Below are 24,006 nucleotides of genomic sequence, written 5' to 3' on the forward strand. Positions count from 1 at the left end.
TTATTTTATCTTTTCCAAAAACCCCAGTAGGTGCTGACATTTAACCTATTAAAGGGGTGGTTCACTTTTACTTTAAGTGTTAAATAGATATTGATATTATGAGACGATTTGCATTTGATCTTCAGTTTTTATTTCTTGTGGTTTTTCAGTTGCTTAACTTTTTGTTTGTCAGCTCTCAAGTTTTGAATTTCAGCAGCTATCTGGTTGCTAGGGTCTTATTTACCCTAGAAACCAGGCTGTGACTTGAATGAAAGACTGGAATATGAATAGGTAAAGGGCTGAATAGGAAGATAAGAAATAAAAAGTAACAATAACAATAAAGTTGTAGCCAGAAAGTGCAAATGTTTTTTGTCTGCCAGGGTCAGTGACCCCCATCTGAAAGCAAGAAAAAAGCAGAAAAGGAAGGCAAATAACTAAACAACAATAAAAAAAAAAAATAACAAAGACCAATGGCAAAGTTGCTAGAAATAAGACATTCTATACCATACTCCATACTAAAGTTTTAAAAGTGAACCAGCCCTTTTATCTTGCTGACTGGAACGTAAACCCGTAGAGATAAGCGTACACTTAGGGGCACATTTACTAAGACACGAATCTGAACCGAATTGGAAAAATTCCGATTTGAAAACGAACATTTTGCGACTTTTTCGTATTTTTTGCGATTTTTTCGGCGTCTTTACGATTTTTCGGAAATTGTCGCGACTTTTTCGTTACCAATACGATTTGCGCGAAAAAACGCGAGTTTTTCGTAGCCATTCCGAAAGTTGCGCAAAATCTGGCGATTTTTTCGTAGCATTAAAACTTGCGCGAAAAGTTGCGTTTTTTTCGTAGCGTTAAAACGTAAAAGGTGCGACGTTTCGCGCAAGTTTTAACGCTACGAAAAAAATCGCAACTTTTTGCGCAAGTTTTAACGCTACGAAAAATCGCCAGATTTTGCGCAACTTTCGGAGTGGCTATGAAAAACTCGCGTTTTTTTGCACAAATCATATTAGTAACGAAAAAGTCGCGACAATTTTCCGAAAAAATCTCGAAATACCGATCATTACGAAAAAAACGCAATCGGACGCATTCGGCCCGTTCATGGGTTAGTAAATGTGCCCCCTAGTATTCCTTTATCATTTCAATCGTAGCTTGCCTGATTGCTCGGCTACCTTGAATACCTTACATAAAGATTTGTTTTAATTATATTCTCTATCTATCCGCCTGTCAATCTATTTATCTCAAACAATAACGCAACAATTATTCAGCAGAACAAGCAGACATTGATTACAATTTGCTATTCATAATAAACTGGCTTTTAAGTTTCGTGCTGTGTGTTTTACCCCATACACACCAGCATGAGGACCATTCCAGCAGTTTTCCACTTATAGCGTCCACATCGCCTAGCAACACTTAAGCAAGGCGCCGTAACAAGACACGCAAGGATTTTGGCTTGGTCCCTTAAGTATAGCGCATTCTGGGAAATGAAGTACGTCTCATAAAACAATAGCGTATCGAGGGGAAGTTGGGAACTTCAATTCCCATCAGGCTTCGGGAATGACTGAACTGCCCCTTACATTGGATATTACCGCCTTCGTCTGAGCTGCTTTTGTTACCTGGTGCATTTGTAGACAGGTGCGTGAGGGGGCCCCAGAGGATTATGGGAAGCGTAGTTCACAGGCGTAAATTTAGAAGCCACAGAGAGTTGCCAGGACTACAAGTCCCAGGGCGGGGACAGAGCGGTAAGGTGAGACTGGGCGTGCGGATAGGGTGAAGTCTGACTACTCGGAGCAGAGGTAAGATTTAGAGACAGAGTTATTTGTCGGAAAGTAGAAAACAATTGACAGTGATTGAACGACACGTGCAGTTAGGGACGCCGGTCACTTGGTCACTAAGAACGATTATGTGTAAGAACTTTTAGGAATCGTGTGTTGGGTAAGGGGGGATATTTCAGCGAATGAGCGCTTTCTGAAAATGATGCATCGACTTTGCCGAAAATATACGAGTTATTACAACTTGAAGCAAGCTCTTGGCTTTGTTTTTGTTTAGTTATAAATTAGAGGAGTGTTCAGGAAACTCCTACCGCCAAATGTTATTTGGCCAGAAAGTCCCAAACTATTTTTCACATGACCTGGACATTCAAGAGCAGGAAGGTGCTGTGATGTGCTCATTATGAGTTTGCTTTGCGTTCATTTATTTTCACAGTGGGTTGGATATTTAACCAGAATTAAGTTTTTTAGTTTAGGTTTTTGGTTCAGACCCAACATAATATCCAACACACCATGTAGGCATTTTTCAGAACCCTAGTCAGCCTGACAGAACTACAGATAATGCTAATCAGAATCTGCTCTTCCAGTTTTAGCTATAAAACTGTCACTCGTTACTGAGCCCCAAAAAAATCAGCAGACTGTTGGCCTATGTGTGAGCCCAGACAGATGGGAGTCCTGTCTGAGGCCCATACAGGGCAGATTTTGAACATGAGTTTAGGTGGTGTTTTGATGGATTGTGAGTTTGTTTAGGGGTGTCAAGGACAGAATAAGGACATGACATATTTAGACAAACTTTTTTTTAATTAATTTGGGGCCCCATTCTTAGTTGACTGCCCTCCCCACTTATCCAGGGCAGGTAGTGGGCTAATAGCCCAGGCTCCTTGTCAACTAAGTAGTATGGGGCCCCATGATTTTGATTGTGCCTCTGTGCTTTGCTCTGCATTAGTCTCACTTAGGTTTCTGTTTAAGGCCCCCATCAGAAACTTTGGGACCCCATACAAGTATTTATATGGGGGCCCTTATGCACACGCACACAATACCAACATTTTGGCCATGCCTTAAGGGTGTGTTTACTATAAACAGCTGATGTAACTTTATAATACACAGTTCATATAAAGAGTTCCATTTATTAACCTACTAATTAATGACCAATTCATTGGGGGGCATTGGAGCATGCCCTATGTTTAAAGGAACAGTAACATCGGAAACATGAATATGTATTAAACTATTATGTACTGCTGACCTGCATTAGCAAAAGTTGTGTGTTAACTTCAGAGACTACTATAGATTATATACAGTGGAGGAAATAATTATTTGACCCCTCACTGATTTTGTAAGTTTGTCCAATGACAAAGAAATGAAGTCTCAGAACAGTATCATTTCAATGGTTGGTTTATTTTAACAGTGGCTGATAGCACATCAAAAGGAAAATCGAAAAAATAACTTTAAATAAAAGCAACTGATTTGCATTTCATTGAGTGAAATAAGTTTTTGAACCCCTACCAACCATTAAGAGTTCTGGCTCCCACAGAGTGGTTAGACACTTCTACTCAATTAGTCAACCTCATTAAGGACACCTGTCTTAACTAGTCACCTGTATAAAAGACACCTGTCCACAGAATCAATCAATCAAGCAGACTCCAAACTCTCCAACATGGGAAAGACCAAAGAGCTGTCCAAGGATGTCAGAGACAAAATTGTAGACCTGCACAAGGCTGGAATGGGCTACAAAACCATTAGCAAGAAGCTGGGAGAGAAGGTGACAACTGTTGGTGCGATTGTTCGAAAATGGAAGGAGCACAAAATGACCATCAATCGACCTCGCTCTGGGGCTCCACGCAAGATCTCACCTCGTGGGGTGTCAATGATTCTGAGAAAGGTGAAAAAGCATCCTAGAACTACATGGGAGGAGTTAGTTAATGACCTCAAATTAGCAGGGACCACAGTCACCAAGAAAACCATTGGAAACACATTACACCGCAATGGATTAAAATCCTGCAGGGCTCGCAAGGTCCCCCTGCTCAAGAAGGCACATGTGCAGGCCCGTCTGAAGTTTGCCAATGAACACCTGAATGATTCTGTGAGTGACTGGGAGAAGGTGCTGTGGTCTGATGAGACCAAAATAGAGCTCTTTGGCATTAACTCAACTCGCTGTGTTTGGATGAAGAAAAATGCTGCCTATGACCCCCAAAACACCGTCCCCACCGTCAAGCATGGGGGTGGAAACATTTTGCTTTGGGGGTGTTTTTCTGCTAAGGGCACAGGACAACTTATTCGCATTAACGGGAAAATGGACGGAGCCATGTATCGTGAAATCCTGAACAACAACCTCCTTCCCTCTGCCAGGAAACTGAAAATGGGTCGTGGATGGGTGTTCCAGCACGACAATGACCCAAAACATACAGCAAAGGCAACAAAGGAGTGGCTCAAGAAGAAGCACATTAAGGTCATGGAGTGGCCTAGTCAGTCTCTGGACCTTAATCCAATAGAAAACCTATGGAGGGAGCTCAAGCTCAGAGTTGCACAGAGACAGCCTCAAAACCTTAGGGATTTAGAGATGATCTGCAAAGAGGAGTGGACCAACATTCCTCCTAAAATGTGCGCAAACTTGGTCATCAATTACAAGAAATGTTTGACCTCTGTGCTTGCAAACAAGGGTTTTTCCACTAAGTATTAAGTCTTTTTTGTTAGAGGGTTCAAAAACTTATTTCACTCAATGAAATGCAAATCAGTTGCTATCTTTTATTTAAAGTTATTTTTTCGATTTTCCTTTTGATGTGCTATCTGCCACTGTTAAAATAAACCTACCATTGAAATGATACTGTTCTGAGACTTTTCATTTCTTTGTCATTGGACAAACTTACAAAATCAGTGAGGGGTCAAATAATTATTTCCTCCACTGTAAACAAAGCTGCTGTGTAGCCATGGGGGCAGCCATTCAAAGAAAAAAAGCTATATAATCGTCTAGGCAAGTTACGTGAGTTTCTAGGCAGTTTAAACAGAAGTTGCGTAAATTGTGTACTTTTTGATGTAAATTTATATGTCATTTACGCTATTTGCATAACTTTTGCAAGTGTCCTGGCCCTCCCCCCCCCCCCCCCCCCCCCGCTCTTTTGGTGAACTTCTGTACCTGTATTAATTCTGTTTAAGCATAAACCTTGTGCTACCCAATAAATCATTTTTTTTGGCCATGTTTAGTGTGCATGTGGCCTTATTTCCATGCATACGTTTGAAGTGAATTGCACCATATGCTATTTCTATTGTTTGTATTGGACAAAACTTGTATTCCACTTTTGCTGGATATATATTTTATTTGCTGTGTTTCTAGACTTCATGTGCTGTTCTGCTATCACAGTATTTGTATTGGACGATGTGTAGTCTTATTTTTTGGCTTATGTCTAACGCATATCATTTCTTTAAAATGCCATAAGGGATAGGTTTGCTCAACAAAAATGTGAACACTGTATATGCATAAATAATCAATGCAGCAGTAGATCCAGGGGTTTGAATTTTTAATTCGTTCAGCTCTTGAAACCCCTTTTGATTATTTGTCTCCTGCTGATTTTTATTTTTTTGTTGTTGTTGGTTCAAACTGTTGTCCTTTTTATAGTCTGTTCTCAGCTTTAGTTGTAACTTTATTACAATTTCACAAACTACTTGTTTCTAGTTTTATCGTCACAGGGGTTCAAACATAGAGCGACCCATACTGATATGTGCACATCTTTATCATGCATACCTTTTCCAGATGAGTATTTGCTTCACAAACTGAGTAAGAAATCATGCACAGCCTATTTATCTTAATGAGAGCACAAGCTCTAAGGCTAATGCCACACGAGACGTAGGGCGGATATTTTTGACAAGCGAAAAAATGCTTGCTGAAAATTCCGCCCTACGCCTCCTACATGTGCGTGCACCCGAATGAATGAGATACGCTCGGGTGCAGGCCCATGTATCCAATATAAATGCGAGGCTTTGCATTATCTCGCGTTTTCATTTGTAAGTGCTTTTCCGCTTGCCGAAAGTATCCGCCCTACATCTCGTGTAGCATTAGCCTAAACACATTTTTACAACACTTGTTTATGCACTGTTTATAGTATTTTTGCGATTTGCAGTGCCTCTCTGTACACAGCATATTGTTTTGCCATAGTTTGTCTTTATCCTGATTCTGGTGGGCCTCTTAGCAGTTTAAGATTGTTTATAAATGTAAGTTTTAGCAGTGATTGTTATGGTTCTGTAACAATCAAAGTTGCAGCTCAAATAAAGGTTCAGAATTCAGTCTTCTTCCAATGAACGTTCGGATACCATTCGGATTCGTGGATTAGTAAATGTGCCCTTAAGTTTTGTACGATTTTATCTGTGCATGTATAGCCTGCTTAATAGAAGGATGTCATGTAGCTATGGTTGTTAATCTAATGAGCCGTGCAGCTGGCATTATACCAGTTTTGTAAATGGCCTAACAGACTTTCTGAGAATAGAACAATGCTAGGGTTGATTTCAGACCTCAAATCATAGGTTTGTATTGCACCAAAAGGCCATGGGCACACATTGCGTTTTCTTCGCTAGCATATCTGTGCCTAAAAACACAATCCACTCTCTACTGCCCAGTGTCAGCAAATTTGGCACAGAAATGCGAAAGCCTTTTCTGAGCATAGTAGTAGTCTATGCCAATGTCCCTCCAGCACTATTGCTTCTAAGCTGTGCACACACACACATTTGAGGCCAGTACACATTGTGTGCACAAAGAGCACAATGTTAGTGAGCTAATAAAAAAAAAAAAGTCAAAATCCCTAAATCTGGTGTCCATGGAAGCCTGGATTTGAAAAAAACTTATGAAAAAAAGTATGAAACATACTAGTAAACTATTATAAACTATTATGTAAATTATTGTAAAACAAAATGTTATGGTTTACTTTTTCCAACGTGACCAATAGCTGTTTTTATTCAGCTTTATTCTAGCCTATAATCTAATTCCCATAACATCTTGCAAATTTCTTCCTAGCTCTGTAATGTGCTAAATTCTCTAAATTTTAATAAAACATTAATAAAATTTTGATTTACTAGGCGGTAGTTAGCCAGGTAGTTTACTCTCTAAACTGATACAGTTAGTTAATAAATTCAATTATGCGCATTTGCAACAGCTTTAGCTTCTACTAAGCATGTTTTTGCCTGGCATTGTTATGTCTGTCACAGAGCAGTTGTATGTCACAGAGAAGTTAATATACTGCAAAATTAGTTTCTGTCATTTCTGTGTTGGGAGAAAAAAGCCACAACTAACACATAAAGGGGGGAAAAGTGAAAGTATCTAAATATCCCACAAATGCAGTGTCAAAGCACTTGAAACCATCACAAATTATCACTTAACAATACTAGGCTTTTGGCTCCCTTAAGTGCTGCTTAAAAATGCAGAGATGAAAGCGCCCAACACAACGCAGTTCACCAGTACCTTTTACTTGCTAGTTTTTTCTTACTGTTAAATAGTTGATTGCAAATAGCAGCAAAGGTATAGGGATATTGGATACATTTTTGTTCCTTAAAGGACTAGGCATAGTATTAGACATTTTTGCTTTTGTTTACAGTATGCTGTTGATGATTTAATAAAAAGCCTTGTGCAAACAGTGTTTCTAAACAGCAGACAAACTCCAAATGAAACATTGCACACCTAATAAATTTACATTTTTAAAGATTAACTTATAGACCAAAGCTCATTGTCTCAAATGCAAACTCTCTCAAATATTTCTCTGATGCATGTAAATGACTGCATTTGACTAGACTTATAAGTAAAGAAAAATGTTATGATATAAATATATTATCAACCCATGCATATATCTGAAAAAACTTCCAGTGTGTGAACTGGAAACTGATTTATCTTGTATAGTAAGTGCTTACATTTATGCATTTATTTGTTTTTATGAATAGAACAAAATTAGAGAATACAGATTAGCCACGTTGTCCTATTTTAAATAGTTATAAATAGATTGACAGTTTTAGCAGATTATTATTCAGTTATGTGGCGGCGGCTGCTACGTGATTATCATAATCCTCTGTGTGAGATTTCCGGTTCTGTGCCTTTTGGGATAGGTTTATTTAATCATGTTGAAAACTTACAGGCAGAACAAGGGGGGAATGTATCGGTTTAGACAAGTACATAGTTTAAGCATGATCTGTGAATCAGATTTGTGCAGTTTTTTCAAGTTAAATCTATATATATCTGTATTTGCCTAATTATTACAGAAAAATGTGTGGGCCCCTCCCAGCCTCCTCAAATTGTTTTATACCAGGAATTCTCTTAAAACATCTAAAATGAGCTGTCTGATATTGCCAGAAAAAAGCTACAATCTAAATGTTTTTAACTGTACTGAAAGTTCTTTTCACTCTCTGCTCAGCTTCTTTTATGGGATGACCCTGGCCTGGGTGCATGGAGAGATGTGCCTCAGCATTATGGGTATGTGGTACTCTTCTTAGGCAACTGAGGATGCAGAACATCAGTTCCATGGACTGAGCAGCCTTTGTGTCTTTCTTTGCCATCCCCCTGTCACTCGTAGACAGCATGCAACGCTAATCTGAATGCTTATCTGCAGTTCCAGACTGTAACTCTGAACCACATTGATTTTTTTCTTTTAATGGCAGATTCTGTATGTGAAATTCAGGAACAAAATGATAAGCACCCTGGTCACCTAGCAGCCACCGAAAAAGAAAATACATGCCAATGCCAACATGCTTGTCTGAAATCTGACTTTTACAGAAAGGTAATTTTTAGTGAGAACCAAGATATAGAATAACCCACACCAAAATGTACTTGGGAATGAACTGTTCGGACACTGTTTACCTACTTACTAGCATCTGTATTTAACTGTCTTTCTTATATTAGGATGGCTGTTCCATGTGCCATATTCCTGGGCAGGTTTATAGCAGACACAGTAGGAGTATCCATTTTATCTATGGTATGTATTCTTCTCCTGCTCTTCTCCTGCTCCATTCCAGTGAAATCATATTCTAATGAACTTCTATTCATATGAAACAGCTGCTGTAAGTAAATGGAAAGCTGGTGTCTAATAGGCATAATGAAAATAATCCAGCTCAGCCTCACTACAGAAATAGATTTCATTACACAGTGGTGCCTTTGTAAGCAATGGCTGCCTATAAGTAATGCCTACATTCTCCCTTTGCTTCAGTATGATTGCCGTTTGTAAGGTTCTCTCTTTTGTAATGGTTGCAGGAAACAGGTGCATTGCAAGAGAATGTAAATGTTTGCTGTTCACCAGTTGAACTCTGCATAATATAAATTCAGAAGGGTCTGATGAAATGCATAGTAATTAACTGGCAAGATGTAGTAGTACATCATAGGGCTGAAAGAGTAAGGATAAATGATAGGAGTGATTGGAGTCTTTGCACGAACACAGTTGATTCAGAGAGCTAAAGTGGGACTGTTCTATGCCAGTGCACACCTGCATTATCCCAAAGGCTTGAGGCGAACCAAAGGGTAAAATGAAAAAACATTGCAATTTGTTTTGCGTTAAATTATTATGCATTGTAATATACCTGCCAGTGAAAATTTAAAAAGCATAAGGATAACAGCTGTTTGATGTTTTACAAAGCAGGAATTGTTTTCTATGATGCAGCCTTGGGGATGGCACTAGTGTCAGGGGCAGGCACTGGTGCTACCATTTCCTAAGTCCCAACATTTCACAACTCTGGTCATGCCCATTCCCACACCTTGTGTCTCAACCCTTTCTCCTTGTAGATTGTAAGCTCTTTTGGGCAGGGCCCTCTTCACCTCTTGTATCAGTTATTGATTGCTTTATATGTTACTCTGTATGTCCAATGTATGTAACCCACTTATTGTACAGCGCTGCGGAATATGTTGGCGCTTTATAAATAAATGTTAATGTAATCAGACAGTCTCTTTGGCCTATTCACAGAGAATGTCAGACCTGATATGTTTCTCATTGCTCCAAAGCAATCTTAAACATCTGATATTGCCCCAAGGCTTCCATTGCTTGTAATACATATCACGTCATATTACCAACAGGGCAGGTCTGGCCTGCTGCTTCATTTATGGCTGAAAAGGTATGGCTCTATCTCTGCACAGTTTAGTTGGCCAAGGCACCTATTTGTGTCCTTGCACAGATATCAGTCACCAAAATTACCACATGAAAAATTTGGTGTGTGTAGCCAGCGTAAGGTACATTTAGTATAATGAACAGTTCATTGTAAAAAAAAAAAAAACTGGCTAAAATAAAAAAAAAACCTGTTAATCAGTCAGCTAATAAAAGGGTGGTGGGGGGGGGGGTGCATATGGGACATAATTGTTCAGTTGGTTTGCTTTTGGTCCTGAGGTCAAAGTTTGGGATCAAAAGCAAACTTCTATATTTTTACACTGAACAGTTTTTTTAAAGGAAGAGTAGACCAAGCCTTTTCTCTTTGGTGTTGTTAAAAGGTGTTTCCTTTGTTACTCTGTATAAATTGCATCAAAACACTTGGCCTGGTAATTTTTTTTGTGAGCCACCTAAGGGAAATTCCTCTCCCCCTTAAAGGAACAGTTCAGTGTAAGAATGAAACTGGGTAAAATGGATAGCCTGCACAAAATAAAAAAAAATTTGCAATTTAGTCAGTGCCTTTTGTGAGCACACAGGTCAGTTTTAAGTGCAAACTAACTGAACAGTTATATCCCATATGCCCCCCCCCTCAAGCCACTAATTGGTTACTGACTGCTAACAGCTTAAAGAGCTATAAAGCAGAAAGTAGAGTTCTGGCCATTATGTTATTATGCCCACTGCAGCCCTTTATAGATAACATTTTTGCCTACCTATATTGACAACATTTTTATTTTGTGCAGTCTATCTATTTTACACAGTTTCATTTTTACACTGAACTGCTCTTTTAAGCTAAGCCAATTTTCCATCAATTAAATGCTGATTGGTGGGCCTTTATGAAAACCAGTTTATTTAGACACTTATAGACTACATATGACGGGCATTGCTAAAAGAAAAACAAATTAAACTAAATAGAAATGGTATAGTATAAATATACTCGGTGGCATAACTAGTAGTTACCCAGTCAGATAGCAGATCCTGATCCCATATTCGGAAAGCTCTAAATTACAGGAAGGTCATTTCCAATAGTTTTTTCTCAAATAATTCAAGTAGATTTTTAAAAATGGTTTCCTTTTTCTCTGTAATAATAAAATAGCGCCATGTACTTGAGCCCAAATAACAAACTGGCTACTGCAATATATATAATACTAAATTAAATTACCCTGTCCAGTAATTTCTTTTGTCCTAATTTGTGCTGGCTTCAGGTGTATGACTGCTGCAGTGAGAGAGATTTAAATGGCTCCTGTTCCATATCCCATCGCTGTAGTCCAGGTAATTATTACTCTGCTAATAGGTACATGCTCCTCCTTTTACAGTTACAGAATGTAACACAGAAGTAAAAGGGGGTGTTAGACTTGTATAAAAACAAGACAATAGCATATAATTATATTTTTTACCTTAACACTGGCACTAGATTCTGTTATATTAGTGTGATACTGAATATTCTGATTATGCATTGTTACATGTGCATATCTTCCAAATAGAATCTCCCAATATGTGAGAGATGTAGTATTATTATGTATGATGATATTTGTTTATATATAATTGGGTAAGGTGAGGCCAAAAATTGTAATATGTCTGAAAATTATTACATTTTGCAAAACTGTTCTTGTTGAATATAAATTAAAACGCAGTAACCTCTTAAAGCACAAGTAAAGTGAAAAATACATTTGCCTATCATGAAAAGTAAATGTTATTATAACAGAAGATTATCTTGTAATAGCATTTATACATATAACATTTTAGGTATATAATTTAGACCAGTTGCACATTTTTAGAATTGTTATATTAGTATTATAATAGTTATATTTAAAGGAATAGTTTACCCTTAAGTTGAATTTTAGCATTTTTTGTTATCTTTTCAATTTCCACTTTGTCTACTGCTGTGGGATTCAAATGAATACCACAGTCTAGTCTAGATACTAAAAATACATTGATAGGTAAACTACCCCATGTAATGTTAATTGTTAGGTAAACTTTGCCTTTAACCTTCTGTAAAAGGCTTAGATTAACATCATGTTTAATGTATCATGCCTGTTAATGAATTTCAGTGGAAAAGTTACCAGAGCAATAATGAGTTGCTGTTCCCTTAACCAAACAGGTTGTTACAGACTCTGGTCAGAAGATGGAAGCAGCACTTGCGTTAAATGCAAAAATGAGACCAGTCTGGGTTCTGAAGTCATTCCTAATGTGACAGAGTGCAGAAATTGTAAGTTTTGGGATGCAAGGGACACTGTGTGCATGAGTGAACTGTTCCTATACTGTAAACCTACGCAAAAGGAACAGTGTTTTTTATTTTTTGGGTGGTCTACCCCACTCTGATTTATCATCTAAATTCAAATGGGGCAGTTAAGGGCAACCAATGAAGAAATGACGAAAGTCATTAAAGATTGCTAATATTCTCCATGTGAAACTCACAACTTAACCACGGAGTGCAATCAACCCTGCCTTATGCCTCCCCAAAGGGGAAAAAATATTTTACCAACTCCAAAAGGGAAATCAGACCGGGACCTGGATCAGCTTTGTAATAAAAGTTACAGTGGTGTGAAAAACTATTTGCCCCCTTCCTGATTTCTTATTCTTTTGCATGTTTGTCACACTTAAATGTTTCTGCTCATCAAACACATTTAACTATTAGTCAAAGATAACATAATTGAACACAAAATGCAGTTTTTAAATGAAGGTTTACGTTATTAAGGGAGAAAAAAAACTCCAAATCTACATGGCCCTGTGTGAAAAAGTGATTGCCCCCCTTGTTAAAAAATAACTTAAGTTACCTGAGTTCAATTTCTGTAGTCACCCCCAGGCCTGATTACTGCCACACCTGTTTCAATCAAGAAATCACTTAAATAGGAGCTACCTGACACAGAGAAGTAGACCAAAAGCACCTCAAAAGCTAGACATCATGCCAAGATCCAAAGAAATTCAGGAACAAATGAGAACAAAAGTAATTGAGATATATCAGTCTGGTAAAGGTTATAAAGCCATTTCTAAAGCTTTGGGACTCCAGCGAACCACAGTGAGAGCCATTATCCACAAATGGCAAAAACATGGAACAGTGGTGAACCTTCCCAGGAGTGGCTGGCCGACCAAAATTACCCCAAGAGCGCAGAGACAACTCATCCGAGAGGCCACAAAGGACCCCAGTACAACATCTAAAGAACTGCAGGCCTCACTTGCCTCAATAAAGGTCAGTGTTTACGTCTCCACCATAAGAAAGAGACTGGGCAAAAACGGCCTGCATGGCAGATTTCCAAGGCGCAAACCACTTTTAAGCAAAAAGAACATTATGGCTCGTCTCAATTTTTCTAAAAAAACAGCTCAGTGATTGCCAAGACTTTTGGGAAAATACCTTGTGGACCGACGAGACAAAAGTTTAACTTTTTGGAAGGTGCGTGTCCCGTTACATCTGGCGTAAAAGTAACACAGCATTTCAGAAAAAGAACATCATACCAACAGTAAAATATGGTGGTGGTAGTGTGATGGTCTGGGGTTGTTTTGCTGCTTCAGGACCTGGAAGGCTTGCTGTGATAGATGGAACCATGAATTCTACTGTCTACCAAAAAATCCTGAAGGAGAATGTCCAGCCATCTGTTCGTCAACTCAAGCTGAAGCGATCTTGGGTGCTGCAGCAGGACAATGACCCAAAACACACCAGCAAATCCACCTCTGAATGGCTGAAGAAAAACAAAATGAAGACTTTGGAGTGGCCTAGTCAAAGTCCTGACCTGAATCCTATTGAGATGTGGCATGACCTTAAAAAGGCGGTTCATGCTAGAAAACCCTCAAATAAAGCTGAATTACAACAATTCTGCAAAGATGAGTGGGCCAAAATTCCTCCAGAGCGCTGTAAAAGACTCGTTGCAAGTTATCGCAAACGCTTGATTGCAGTTATTGCTGCTAAGGGTGGCCCAACCAGTTATTAGGTTCAGGGGGCAATTACTTTTTTTTTCACACAGGGCCATGTAGGTTTGGATTTTTTTTCTCTCTAAATAAAAAAAACCCTCATTTAAAAACTGCATTTTGTGTTTACTGGTGTTATCTTTGACTAATAGTTAAATGTGTTTGATGATCAGAAACATTTTGTGTGACAAACATGCAAAAGAATAAGAAATCAGGAAGGGGGCAAATAGTTTTTCACACCACTGTAATTTCAGTATTTTCTCTCTTTGAATTTTCACAACCCCTTCTGAAAGCCTCACAGCTCTTGCTGTTATCCTAATGGCACACAAGGGTAAAGGAAGTCTCCAAGCTCATAGTACAAATAAGCATCAGTTAACCAAACATACAGTGAGCTTTGTTATTAGCAGATAGTTGCTCACATCTGCCATAAAGCAAGCTAATGAGAAGCAATTTGAGACAATTCCTGGCAATATGTGGATTCTGGCAAATGCCAGAGAGGCTGCTGTACAATGCCATAGACAGTCACTATTTATTTGGGCTCTGGGGGCTGTTTGGGCCTCTGTGTAGCTGAAAGGCCTATTTTGAATCCCACTCTGGACTTCCATATCCATATAATATGGATAGATCCTTCTGCACATAGGGCCAGGTTTGACAAAGTACCCAGCTCTTTACTTTTAGTACCTGTGCCTTCTCTTGTGTGGTATAATCCTTTTTTTGTAAAATTGACCACTCGGGTTGTTGTCCAGATCAAACATTGATTTTTTTCAGCACCTGAACCTGCAGTTAAGACAGGTCTGTACGTATCCCTTCTCTGTGAAGTCTCTGGAGGCCTCTCTCGCCCGGCATCTCAGTCAGGAATGGCAGCATGGAAATGCAATATGAAGCTGTGTATGGTCATTTTTCAATTACTGACATTGTGTGGGGCAGCAATGTTAAAGGACAAGGAAAGGCTAAGTCACTTTGGGGTGCCAAAATGTTAGGCACCCCCAAGTGAATTAAATCGCTTACCTTGTACCCCGGGCTGGTGCCCCTGTTAGGAGAAAACAGCACCAGCCTGGGGTACCTGTTGCGAGCGCTTCCTCCATCCTGCTTCGTTTTGCCGGCAAATTCCCGGGACTGGCGCATGTGCATTAGAGTGAAAAGCCAACTTCTCTGTTAAAGTTAGTCTTTTTCACTCTACTGCGCATGCGCACAAGCGAAGCAGGAAGGAAGAAGTGCTGCAGCTACCCCAGGCTGCTGCTGTTCTCTCCGAACAGGGGCATCAGCCCGGGGTAAAAGGTAGGCGATTTAAGTCACTTGGGGGTGCCTAACATTTTGGCACCCCCAAGTGACTTTGCCTTTCCTTCTCCTTTAAGAAGGTTTAGGGCACTGTGCAATTCAGGGATACTGTGTGCCAGAATTATATTGCTTGTTGAGGACTCCTCTTTTTTTATTTTTGGGCTATGGCACACACTGCTCTGCCAATGTGTTTCAGACAGCAGAGAATCACAGGAAACTTACTACCAGATCTCATTTATTTCATTGTGAAATGTGGGTCAAAACTGGTTCTGGCGCTCTTTAGCCCAAAAACACTTGTCATTTTAATTGAATAATAATAATTGAAAATAAATGAAACTTATTTCTGTTATTTGTTTCCCGTTCACATAATGGGAGGTGGCAGGGAGAGGGATGTAGAGAATATGCCCCTTCTATCTCATGCTGCTATTTCTCCATTCTTTGTCTTTGAGTGATTTCAGTGGTCCTTAGCATCCTGCCTCATAAACTTTGAACAGGTTTCGGACCCCTTATCTGGAAACCCTGTTATCCAGAAAGTTCCAAATTACGGCAAGGCCATCTTCCATTTTAATTAAATAATTTACGTTTTTAAAAATGGTTTCCTTTTTCTCTGTAATAATAAAACTGTACCTTGTACTTGATCCCAACTAAGATATAATTAATCTTTATTGGAGCCAAAATAATCTTATTGGGTTTAATTACTGGGTTTAATAATTTTTTTCGCCGAATTAAAGGAGATCCGAATTACAGAAAGACCCCCTATCCGGAAAACATCAGGTCCCGACCATTCTGGATAACAGGTCCCATACCTGTATTGTGTTTGTATGCGGGCAGTCGTTTTGCTCTTGTATATACACCACCTACCACCTAGATGCACAGGCACTGTCATTACTACTTTTTCCTATTAGTCAGATCAGTTGCAAATTCTGTTTTGTTTACAGCATTATATTTTATTGTTTCTTTTTTTTTATTGAATTCTTTGTTAGTTGGCTCCAGTACACTGGATATAAGCTTGAATTCCAGCAGCACTCCTTATGTGCCCCACAATCTTGGTGAGTCATTGCTTTTTTTTTTTTTTATACACCTGGTTTAAAAAAGGCTTCTTTTGTTATTCAGATTTATTTAAATAAAATGTACCTTTCTACACTTGTTTGTTTGTTTTCTAAGCGATAATAAGGTTTGTATGAATAAGTGACTTTGTAGCAGCCGTGTTGGGCTTTAGGGCCCCCAGTTCATAAAAAAATAGAAGATAAGCTATTTAGAATTATAACATTATAGTCACATCTATTTGTACTCTCTAAACACCATTTAGATGAAACTTTTTTTTTTTGGCTAAACTCCACAAGCGGTTTTCGCAACTGTCAGGGGCAAACTGCAGAATGGCGCATCTGCGTCTGACGTGATATTATTGCATCTAGTCGGAGTGACTATTTTTTTTGCATTGGAATACATTGTCTGTTGCATGTAGACGCAGTAACAAAAGACTCCATTTGACTTTATCTAAACTGACATTACATTACAGCCTATGGAAATCAGGATTTTATAGGATTCTGTTATGTGGTGTTGCATGAAGGGTAAGATTGAATCTGTCCCTCAAAATCGGCTGTAAAACGCTTGTGGAGTTTAAAACTTGTGATTTGGGTTCTATAAAATTTGGATTAGCCAATTCCCTTAATTCAGGGCTGTCCAACTGGAGGCCTGAGGTCCTTCAAAAGATTTTTATGGCCCCCCCAACTGCTCAGAGACTTCAGACTTTATTATGTGACATCATAATTTTAATTGAATATGCCCCTGCAACATTTTGTATGAGATACAATTGGCCCTCTTAGCTTCCTTAGTTGGAAACACAGTACACCTCATCCAGAACTCCATGGACTTTGTCAAAAAAGTGCAGGAGTTAAAGCTGGAGATTGATGATACAATGGTTTCCTATGACGTAACATCTCTGTTCACATGCATACCTACTACTGAGGCAATTGAAACAGCGAGGAAACGGCTAAAACAAGACACCACCCTCAGCAGCAGAACAAAGCTTACCCCAGAACAAGTTTGTTCCTTACTGGACCTATGTCTCAATACCAGTTACTTCAAGCACAAGAAAGTTTTCTATAGACAAAAACATGGCTGTGCCATGGGTTTTCAAAGCGTAGAGAAAAGCAGCCAAAAAAGAAGTTTACATTAAAAAAGTATAAATTTTATTTGATCCATATGTAAAAACAAGAAGCCTTACGCGTTTCGTACCATGAGGTACTTAATCATAGGATGAATACATTATGCACAGTACACAACATCAAAATTAAAGCATGCGAGGTTCCAGCCTTCACCAAACACATAAACTCTGGACAAAAACATCACGTTCACAAGGGAAGATGTGAAAGACAGCAAACTGGCTCTTTTGGACTGTGCTATAGTTATCAAAGAGGAGGGGGGGCGGGCTGGATATTGAAGTATGCAGGAAACCCACTCACACAGACCAGTACTTGCTGTTTGATTCCCACCACCCTTTGGAACATATGTCATATGTTATACTGTGGCATCCAACTGGGTGGCAAACTGTGGCATCCAATGCAGAGGCTAAAGAGAAGGAATATAAACATCTAAAAGTTGCTCTGAAAACTTGTGGGTACCCAGACTGGGCCTTTATCAAAACCAAATCTAAGACTACAGAAAGACCAGACCAACAAACAGAAGGGAGGAACACAGCAGGCAAAGCAACATAGTCATCCCATATGTTGCTGGAACGTCAGAAAAACTTTTTTCAAACCCAGCAACACTCTGAGACAAAAGCTGGTACACCCTAAAGACCCTACACCCAAGCACATGAAAAGTAATGTGGTCTATGCTGTCCAGTGTAGTGAAGAGTGCTCTGACCTATACATTGGGGAGACAAAACAACCTCTCTGTAAGAGAATGGCCCAATATAGGTGGACGAACTCCTCAGGACAAGACTCTGCAGTCTATCTACACCTCAAAGAAAAAGGACACTCTCTTGAGGACAGTAAAGTACATATTTTGGACCAAGAGGACCGATGGTTTGAACGAGGTGTGAAAGAGGCTATTTATGCCAGCCTGGAAAAACCATCCTGAACAGAGGGCCTGCTAACACCGCTTGTCATCAACATACAATGCCGCTTTGACATCCTTACCCCTGGCAGTTTTACAACAGCTCACACTTCCAGTCATGTACTTTGAAGGATTAACACCTGCATCAATGAGAATCATGGTACCATTATGACTGGATCATACCTTCTTACACCTGTCCGTTTTTCAGCTAACACCTAACTGAACCAGTTCAATGGAACCATTGTCATTGGATATCTGTGTCTGAACTACCATCAAGGGTTTAAATACCAGGGAATTCCCTACCAGTCATTTGAACTGAAAAAGCCACTCGGATGAGTGGTGAAATGTTTTCAAGAAAAACTCAGAAAAGTCCAGTTGTTTTTAGACTTAATTCCACTAGATACTTTAATACATGCAGCATCTCAATCACTTGCTGCTATTCTCCTTGGATTCTTTGGAAGAGCAGGAATTTAGTGGTGCTTATTGTAGCTGCTCTCTGGCCCGCAGTGTTTTTTCACTATACCCCCAGAATGAATACTTAACAGTTTATATTATGTTCAGCGACCTATTAAAAAATCTCGCCAAACTGGAATACATATATATCTGTAAATATTGCCCTTTTACATCCTTTCGATTGACCCGCCATTTAGTGATGGGCTGTGTGCTCCCTCAGAGATCACATGACAAAAAATTATGCAGTTTAGGAAGTAGTGTGGAAGCAAAAGACAGAATTCTGTCAGTTAATTGGCTGATGAGGCCTAGCATGTATCTGTGCCTTGGCTTGTTTGTGCGCACTGTGAATCCTATGATCCCAAGAGGCGGCCCTTCCCAAGAGGTTTTTATTTTGCATTTTAAAGCTTAGAAAACATACATACATGTAACACTAATAAAGTATCATGTGGTTTTACATCTTGTTGTCTTGTTGTTATTTATACAGATAGCATATATGACAGTATTCGCACATGATGTAGTCTTAATTAGAGGACCTGTTGTTGAGGATGGTCCCTGAAACCCTTAGAGTAGGAACAGTTCACATGGTAGCATCTATCCAGTTTCTCTAGATTTTTTCGTATTTTTGGGGGCATCCCCGTGCAATATCTGTAATTTGGAACAGTGGTAGTAGGGTTTTGATTAGGTTTAGCCATCTATCTATTGTAGGAGGGGACTGGGCTATCCAGTGCAGGAGTATACATTTCCTGGCATAGAACAGTAGGCTACTGTAGAGGGTTCTCATGTGGGCTGTCGGGATAAGGTCATCAATTACTCCCAATAGGCAAACCTTGGGTGTTAAGAGGTTGGGGAGGGAGGTTTTTTCCTGGATGTACATTGTTACTTGCACCCAGAAGGACTGAATTGCCTGGCATTGCCAGATAAGGTGTATATAGTTTGCCTCTGGAGCGTTGCACTTGGGGCATTGGGATGAGTTGCGCCTACTCATGCGGTATAGTCTCAATGGGGTTAGGTGGAGCCTATGAATGATCTTGAATTGTATCAGCCTGTCTCTAGTTGAGACAAGATAGTCGTAGGCTCTCTCCGTGGCTTCATCCCAATCGTCATCATCAATATCTGGGAAATCTCTCTGCCACATTGTGTGTTTTGTCTGTTTTGAAGGGGGATTTAACTGTCGAGGAGGAGCGCATATAGTGTTGTGGTGAGTTTTTTGTTCGAGGGGTTTCGGAGGGTTAGTTCTATGTTGGATGGGGTCAGTCGAGGTTCAGATCCCCCGAATTGTGCCCGAAGGGCATGGCAGAGTTGGAGGTAGGAATACCATGAAAGTATTGTTTGGGATTGCGAATGCCTATATTGGTCTCTTGGCCTGGAGGAGGAAGTTAGGGTTTGTGGGGTCTGGGTTCAGCCACCATTGGATGTAATATATTTGTGATGCCAGGTAGTATAGGAACCAGTGTGGTAGGCCCAGGCCTCCTTCAGTAACTGGTGCCCTTAGTTTATTTCTAGCAAATCTGGGTGTTTTATTTGCCCATAAAAATGCTGTTTGTACTGTGTCTAGGGTGGTGAAAAAGTGCTTAGGGATTGGGGTTGGGGAGTTGTGGAAGATGTATAGGAATTTGGGGAGGAAGATCATTTTTATCAGGTTTATCTTGCCCCAGATGGTAAGGGGTAGGTTAGCCCATATCGCCATTTTTTCTTTCATAGTTTTAAGTATTGGGTCAAGGTTACTTGGGAAGAAGGTTTCTATTCTCCTGTGGACCACCACTCCAAGGTATTTAAAGGAGTTTACCCAAGTGAGGGGAGTGCGGGGAAATCTGCTGGGTTCAATGCCCTCATCTATTGGGAATACACTGGATTTCTCCCAGTTTATTTTAAGACCGGAAAAGGTTCCAAACTGGTTTACCACTTGTAGCACTGTTTGGAGGGAATTCCCTGGGCTGTCAAGGTATAGCAGAACATTGTTTGCATAGAGAGATATGCGCTCCTCCACTCCACCCAGCTTTAGCCCTGTAATGCCCCGGGACTGTCTTATTTTGATGGCCAGGGCGAACAGCAACGGCAAGAGGGGGGCAGCTTTGTCGTGTGCCTCTAGTTAGGCTGAATTCTGGTGATGTGTATCCATTGACTCTGACTTTTGCTGATGGTGACTGGTAAAGTAGCCTCACGCATTGAATAAACTGGTTGCCTAGGCCAGGGGTCGGGAACCTTTTTGGCTGAGAGAGCCATAAACACCACATATTTTAAAATGTAATTCCGTGAGAGCCATACAATATGTTTGGCCGCGGATGCTGCGGGGCAAGGTAGGGTGGGTGCCAAGGATGCCGGATGCAGAGGGCGTGGCCTGCGCTCGGCAGATGGAAGACGTGTTCTAAGCCTTAGAACACATCTTCTATCCGCCGAGCACAGGGGCAAGGTAGGGTGGGTGCCAAGGATACCGGAAGCGATGCGGAGGAGGGCATAGCCTGCGCTCGGCGGATAGAAGACGTGTTCTAAGGCTTAGAACACGTCTTCTATCCGCCGAGTGCAGGCCACGCCCCTCGTTATTTTTTTTATTTATGATTTGGCAGAGAGCCAGATGCAGCCATCAAAAGAGCCACATCTGGCTCCCGAGCCATAGGTTCCCTACCCCTGGCCTAGGCCATATACCCCCAGGACCTCCCAGAGGTATGACCATTCCACCGATTCAAAGGCTTTCGCCGCATCCAGTGAGACCACAATGCGTGAACCCTTGTTTAGGTGGTCTGCATGTATATTTGTGAACAGCCTGCGGATATTTATATTTGTGGCTTTGTTCAGCATGAATCCAGTTTGGTATGGATCTATTAGTTCCTCAATTATTAGTTTGTCTATTGGATAGAATTTTTGCAAAGATTTTAGCATCTGTATTGAGGAGGGATATAGGTCTGTATGACCCGCAGTTGAGGAGGTCTTTACCTTCTTTTGGGATAACAACTATTAGTGCGCTGCTGAAGGAGGGAGGGAGTTGGTTGTGGTCTAGTGCACTTATTATAGTTTTGTGGAGCCATGGGGTTAACAGCTCGGTGGATTTGTACCAGTCTGAGGGTAATCCATCTGGTCCTGGGGTTTTCTGAGATTGGAGGGAGGCTATGGCCTCTCTGACTTCCTCCAGGGTTATTGGTCTGTTTAGCTGTGCAGTACTGTGTGGGGCTAATTTTGGCAATGGTATATCTCTTATGTATGCTGAGAGTTGGTCCGGTTTATAGGCAACTTAGTTGCATATAGTTGCTGGTAAAATTGGGCGAATGTGTGTGCTATCTGAGAGGGGTCAGTGACAGGTGTTCCTGTGGGGGAGTAATCCTAGGGATGGTGTTGGAGGGTGTTTGTGCCCTGGACAGGTGGGCTAGGAGTTTTCCGTTTTTTTCCCCCCTTATCAAACGTTTTTTGGGTGGCGTAGAGTAATTTTTTTTGGGTCATTTATTTCTGGTTCTGGTTTCTTCCAGGGCAGTTTGAGCTGCCCTGAAGTTGTGGAGGGTGTCTGCTCCGGAGTTAGAAATGTATGCCTCCTCTATTTCCCTGAGCTCATGTTGTCTTTCCTCTAGTTCCTGGGCTGATGCTTTTCTAGTTCCGCTAATGGCTGCTATTAGGGCTCCCCTTAGTGTTACTTTGCATGCTTCCCATACCATGGTTGGTGTCGCCGTGTCTGGGTTAGTTGCCCAAAATTCTGTTAAGGTGGTGTCGTTTTGTTCTTTTACTGAGGTGTGTGTCAGCCACATGGGGCTAAGGCGCCATAGTTTTGTAGCGGGGTTTTGGGTAAAATTAATTTGGACCAGGAGGGGAGAGTGATCTGACATCATTCTTGTTAAATATTTTATTTTCGCCACCCGTGGGAGAAGATCTGTGGATGCAAGTGCTAGATCTTTACGTGATAGGGTGTTATGGGTTGTGGAGAAGCAGGAGTAGTCTCGCTGATCGGTGTGTTTCCATCGCCAGATGTCTGTGAGGCTCATGGCTTGGACCCATTGAGGGAATTTGGGGTTAGTTTGGGGACTTGGGTGTAGTTTGTCCAGGGAGGGGTCTAGTAAGGCATTGAAATCACCCATAAAAAGTATTGGGGCCAGGGGAAATAGAGCTATCTTGGTTATGATAGTGTCTAGAAGGTTGTGATCAAACGGGTGGGGGGGGATGTAGAGGTTCACCAGGGTAAGTGGTTGGTTGTAGATGGTGCAGCTAATCAATATATAACGACCATAGTGGTCTGTAGTGAGGTCTTTCAGGGCAAAGTGTATACCTTTTCACATCAGGACCGATGTGCCTCTAGCGTGGAAGAAGAAGGTGGAGTGGTAGATGTGAGCTATCCATGGTCTCCTTAGTGCCATCAACCTTTGACCTATTAGATGGGTCTCCTGTAGTAGTAGTATGTCAGGGGTGTATTTTTTGACATAGTCAAACATTATTGCTCTTTTGAACTTGGAGTTCAGGCCCCTGACATTCCAGGAAATCAATCTAAGTGGGGTCCCCATGTCTAGTTTGGACCTTTTGTGTAGTGCTAATTGGGTACCTGTTTGTGTAGGAGGCCTTGCTATCTGTTATCTGACATTTCTGTAACCATCATGAATAATAACTGTACATACCATAACTTTCCCACAATTCCCTTCCTGCCCGACCTGACCGAGAACATGGCAGGTATCGTTCCCAAATGGCGAACTTTCAAACTGTTTGGTGGTAAGCAATAGTGGTGAGCTCTTATGGCACCATATAAATCATAGTGTGCCATGGCACTTGTTCTTTGGTTTATGGATGCGGCAATCGGTGCACATTGGGGGGGGTATTTGGGTATTGGGGGTTGTCCGTTCCCCATTCGTTTCTTGGGGGGGGCTTTTACCTCGGGTGTGTGCAGTCGGTTGGTAGGCCTCTGCGGTAGTTCATGGCGTCTTTGGATGTGGCAAGCCCAAGTAGGTCAGTTCCGTTGTGGATGTCCTCGGAGTAGTCCAGTCTTATAGCTTGTGAAGTGGGTCAGGCTTTATGGGCTTGGGTCTTTTGGAGGTGGTTTTCTTCAGCGGTAAGTTTAAGTGCCACCCTTGGTTCTTTAGTGTAGATCTCTGTCTCGGAGTTCTCTTGGGTGAGTTGAGTTGGTATGGGCTGGTGTCGATTGCCGGGTAGTTGTCTCTCGCCATCATGAGATGAAGGCAGTGTCTTTTAGCCACTTGGGTTGGGTTGTTATTTGGATATACCCCCTCGTTTGCACTGGCTGCAGATTTAGTTTAATGTCCTATTTGGTTGGGAGTGTTTCTACCCTGGTATGGTGGGTGCTGTTTCTTTCTCAGAAGCATCGGTGTAGTTTGCTTAGGCTGTGTGTTCTTAGCGTTGGCGGTTGGGGCTGGCTCTTTGGGGAGGGCGCCCTCGTGAGTCGAGCCAGTCATTGGCCTCTTGCGGGGATGTAAAGAACAGAGTTTTCCCGTCCGCTTGTACCCGCAATTTTGCTGGGTAGAGCATTCCATATTTGTAATTGGCTT

At 40.9% G+C, this 24,006-nt stretch overlaps 1 protein-coding gene across 4 annotated transcripts in view; it reads left to right on the forward strand.

The window, feature by feature from the left end:
• The first annotated feature begins 1,637 nt into the window (after window positions 1-1,637).
• The window catches only part of c1orf159 (chromosome 1 open reading frame 159), a 33,076-nt gene continuing 10,707 nt past the window's right edge, over window positions 1,638-24,006 (forward strand). The window contains exons 1-7 of one of the 4 annotated variants that reach the window (XM_018095417.2): window positions 1,638-1,775; window positions 8,376-8,494; window positions 8,617-8,689; window positions 11,047-11,113; window positions 11,943-12,050; window positions 14,513-14,632; window positions 16,006-16,071. In XM_018095417.2, coding sequence (XP_017950906.1) covers window positions 8,618-8,689; window positions 11,047-11,113; window positions 11,943-12,050; window positions 14,513-14,632; window positions 16,006-16,071 — 433 coding nt within the window. In that variant the 5' untranslated portion in view covers window positions 1,638-1,775; window positions 8,376-8,494; window position 8,617. 4 annotated transcript variants of the gene reach the window in all.

The sequence above is a fragment of the Xenopus tropicalis genome, chromosome 7 (genome assembly GCF_000004195.4).
Source record: "Xenopus tropicalis strain Nigerian chromosome 7, UCB_Xtro_10.0, whole genome shotgun sequence".
NCBI lineage: Eukaryota > Metazoa > Chordata > Amphibia > Anura > Pipidae > Xenopus > Xenopus tropicalis.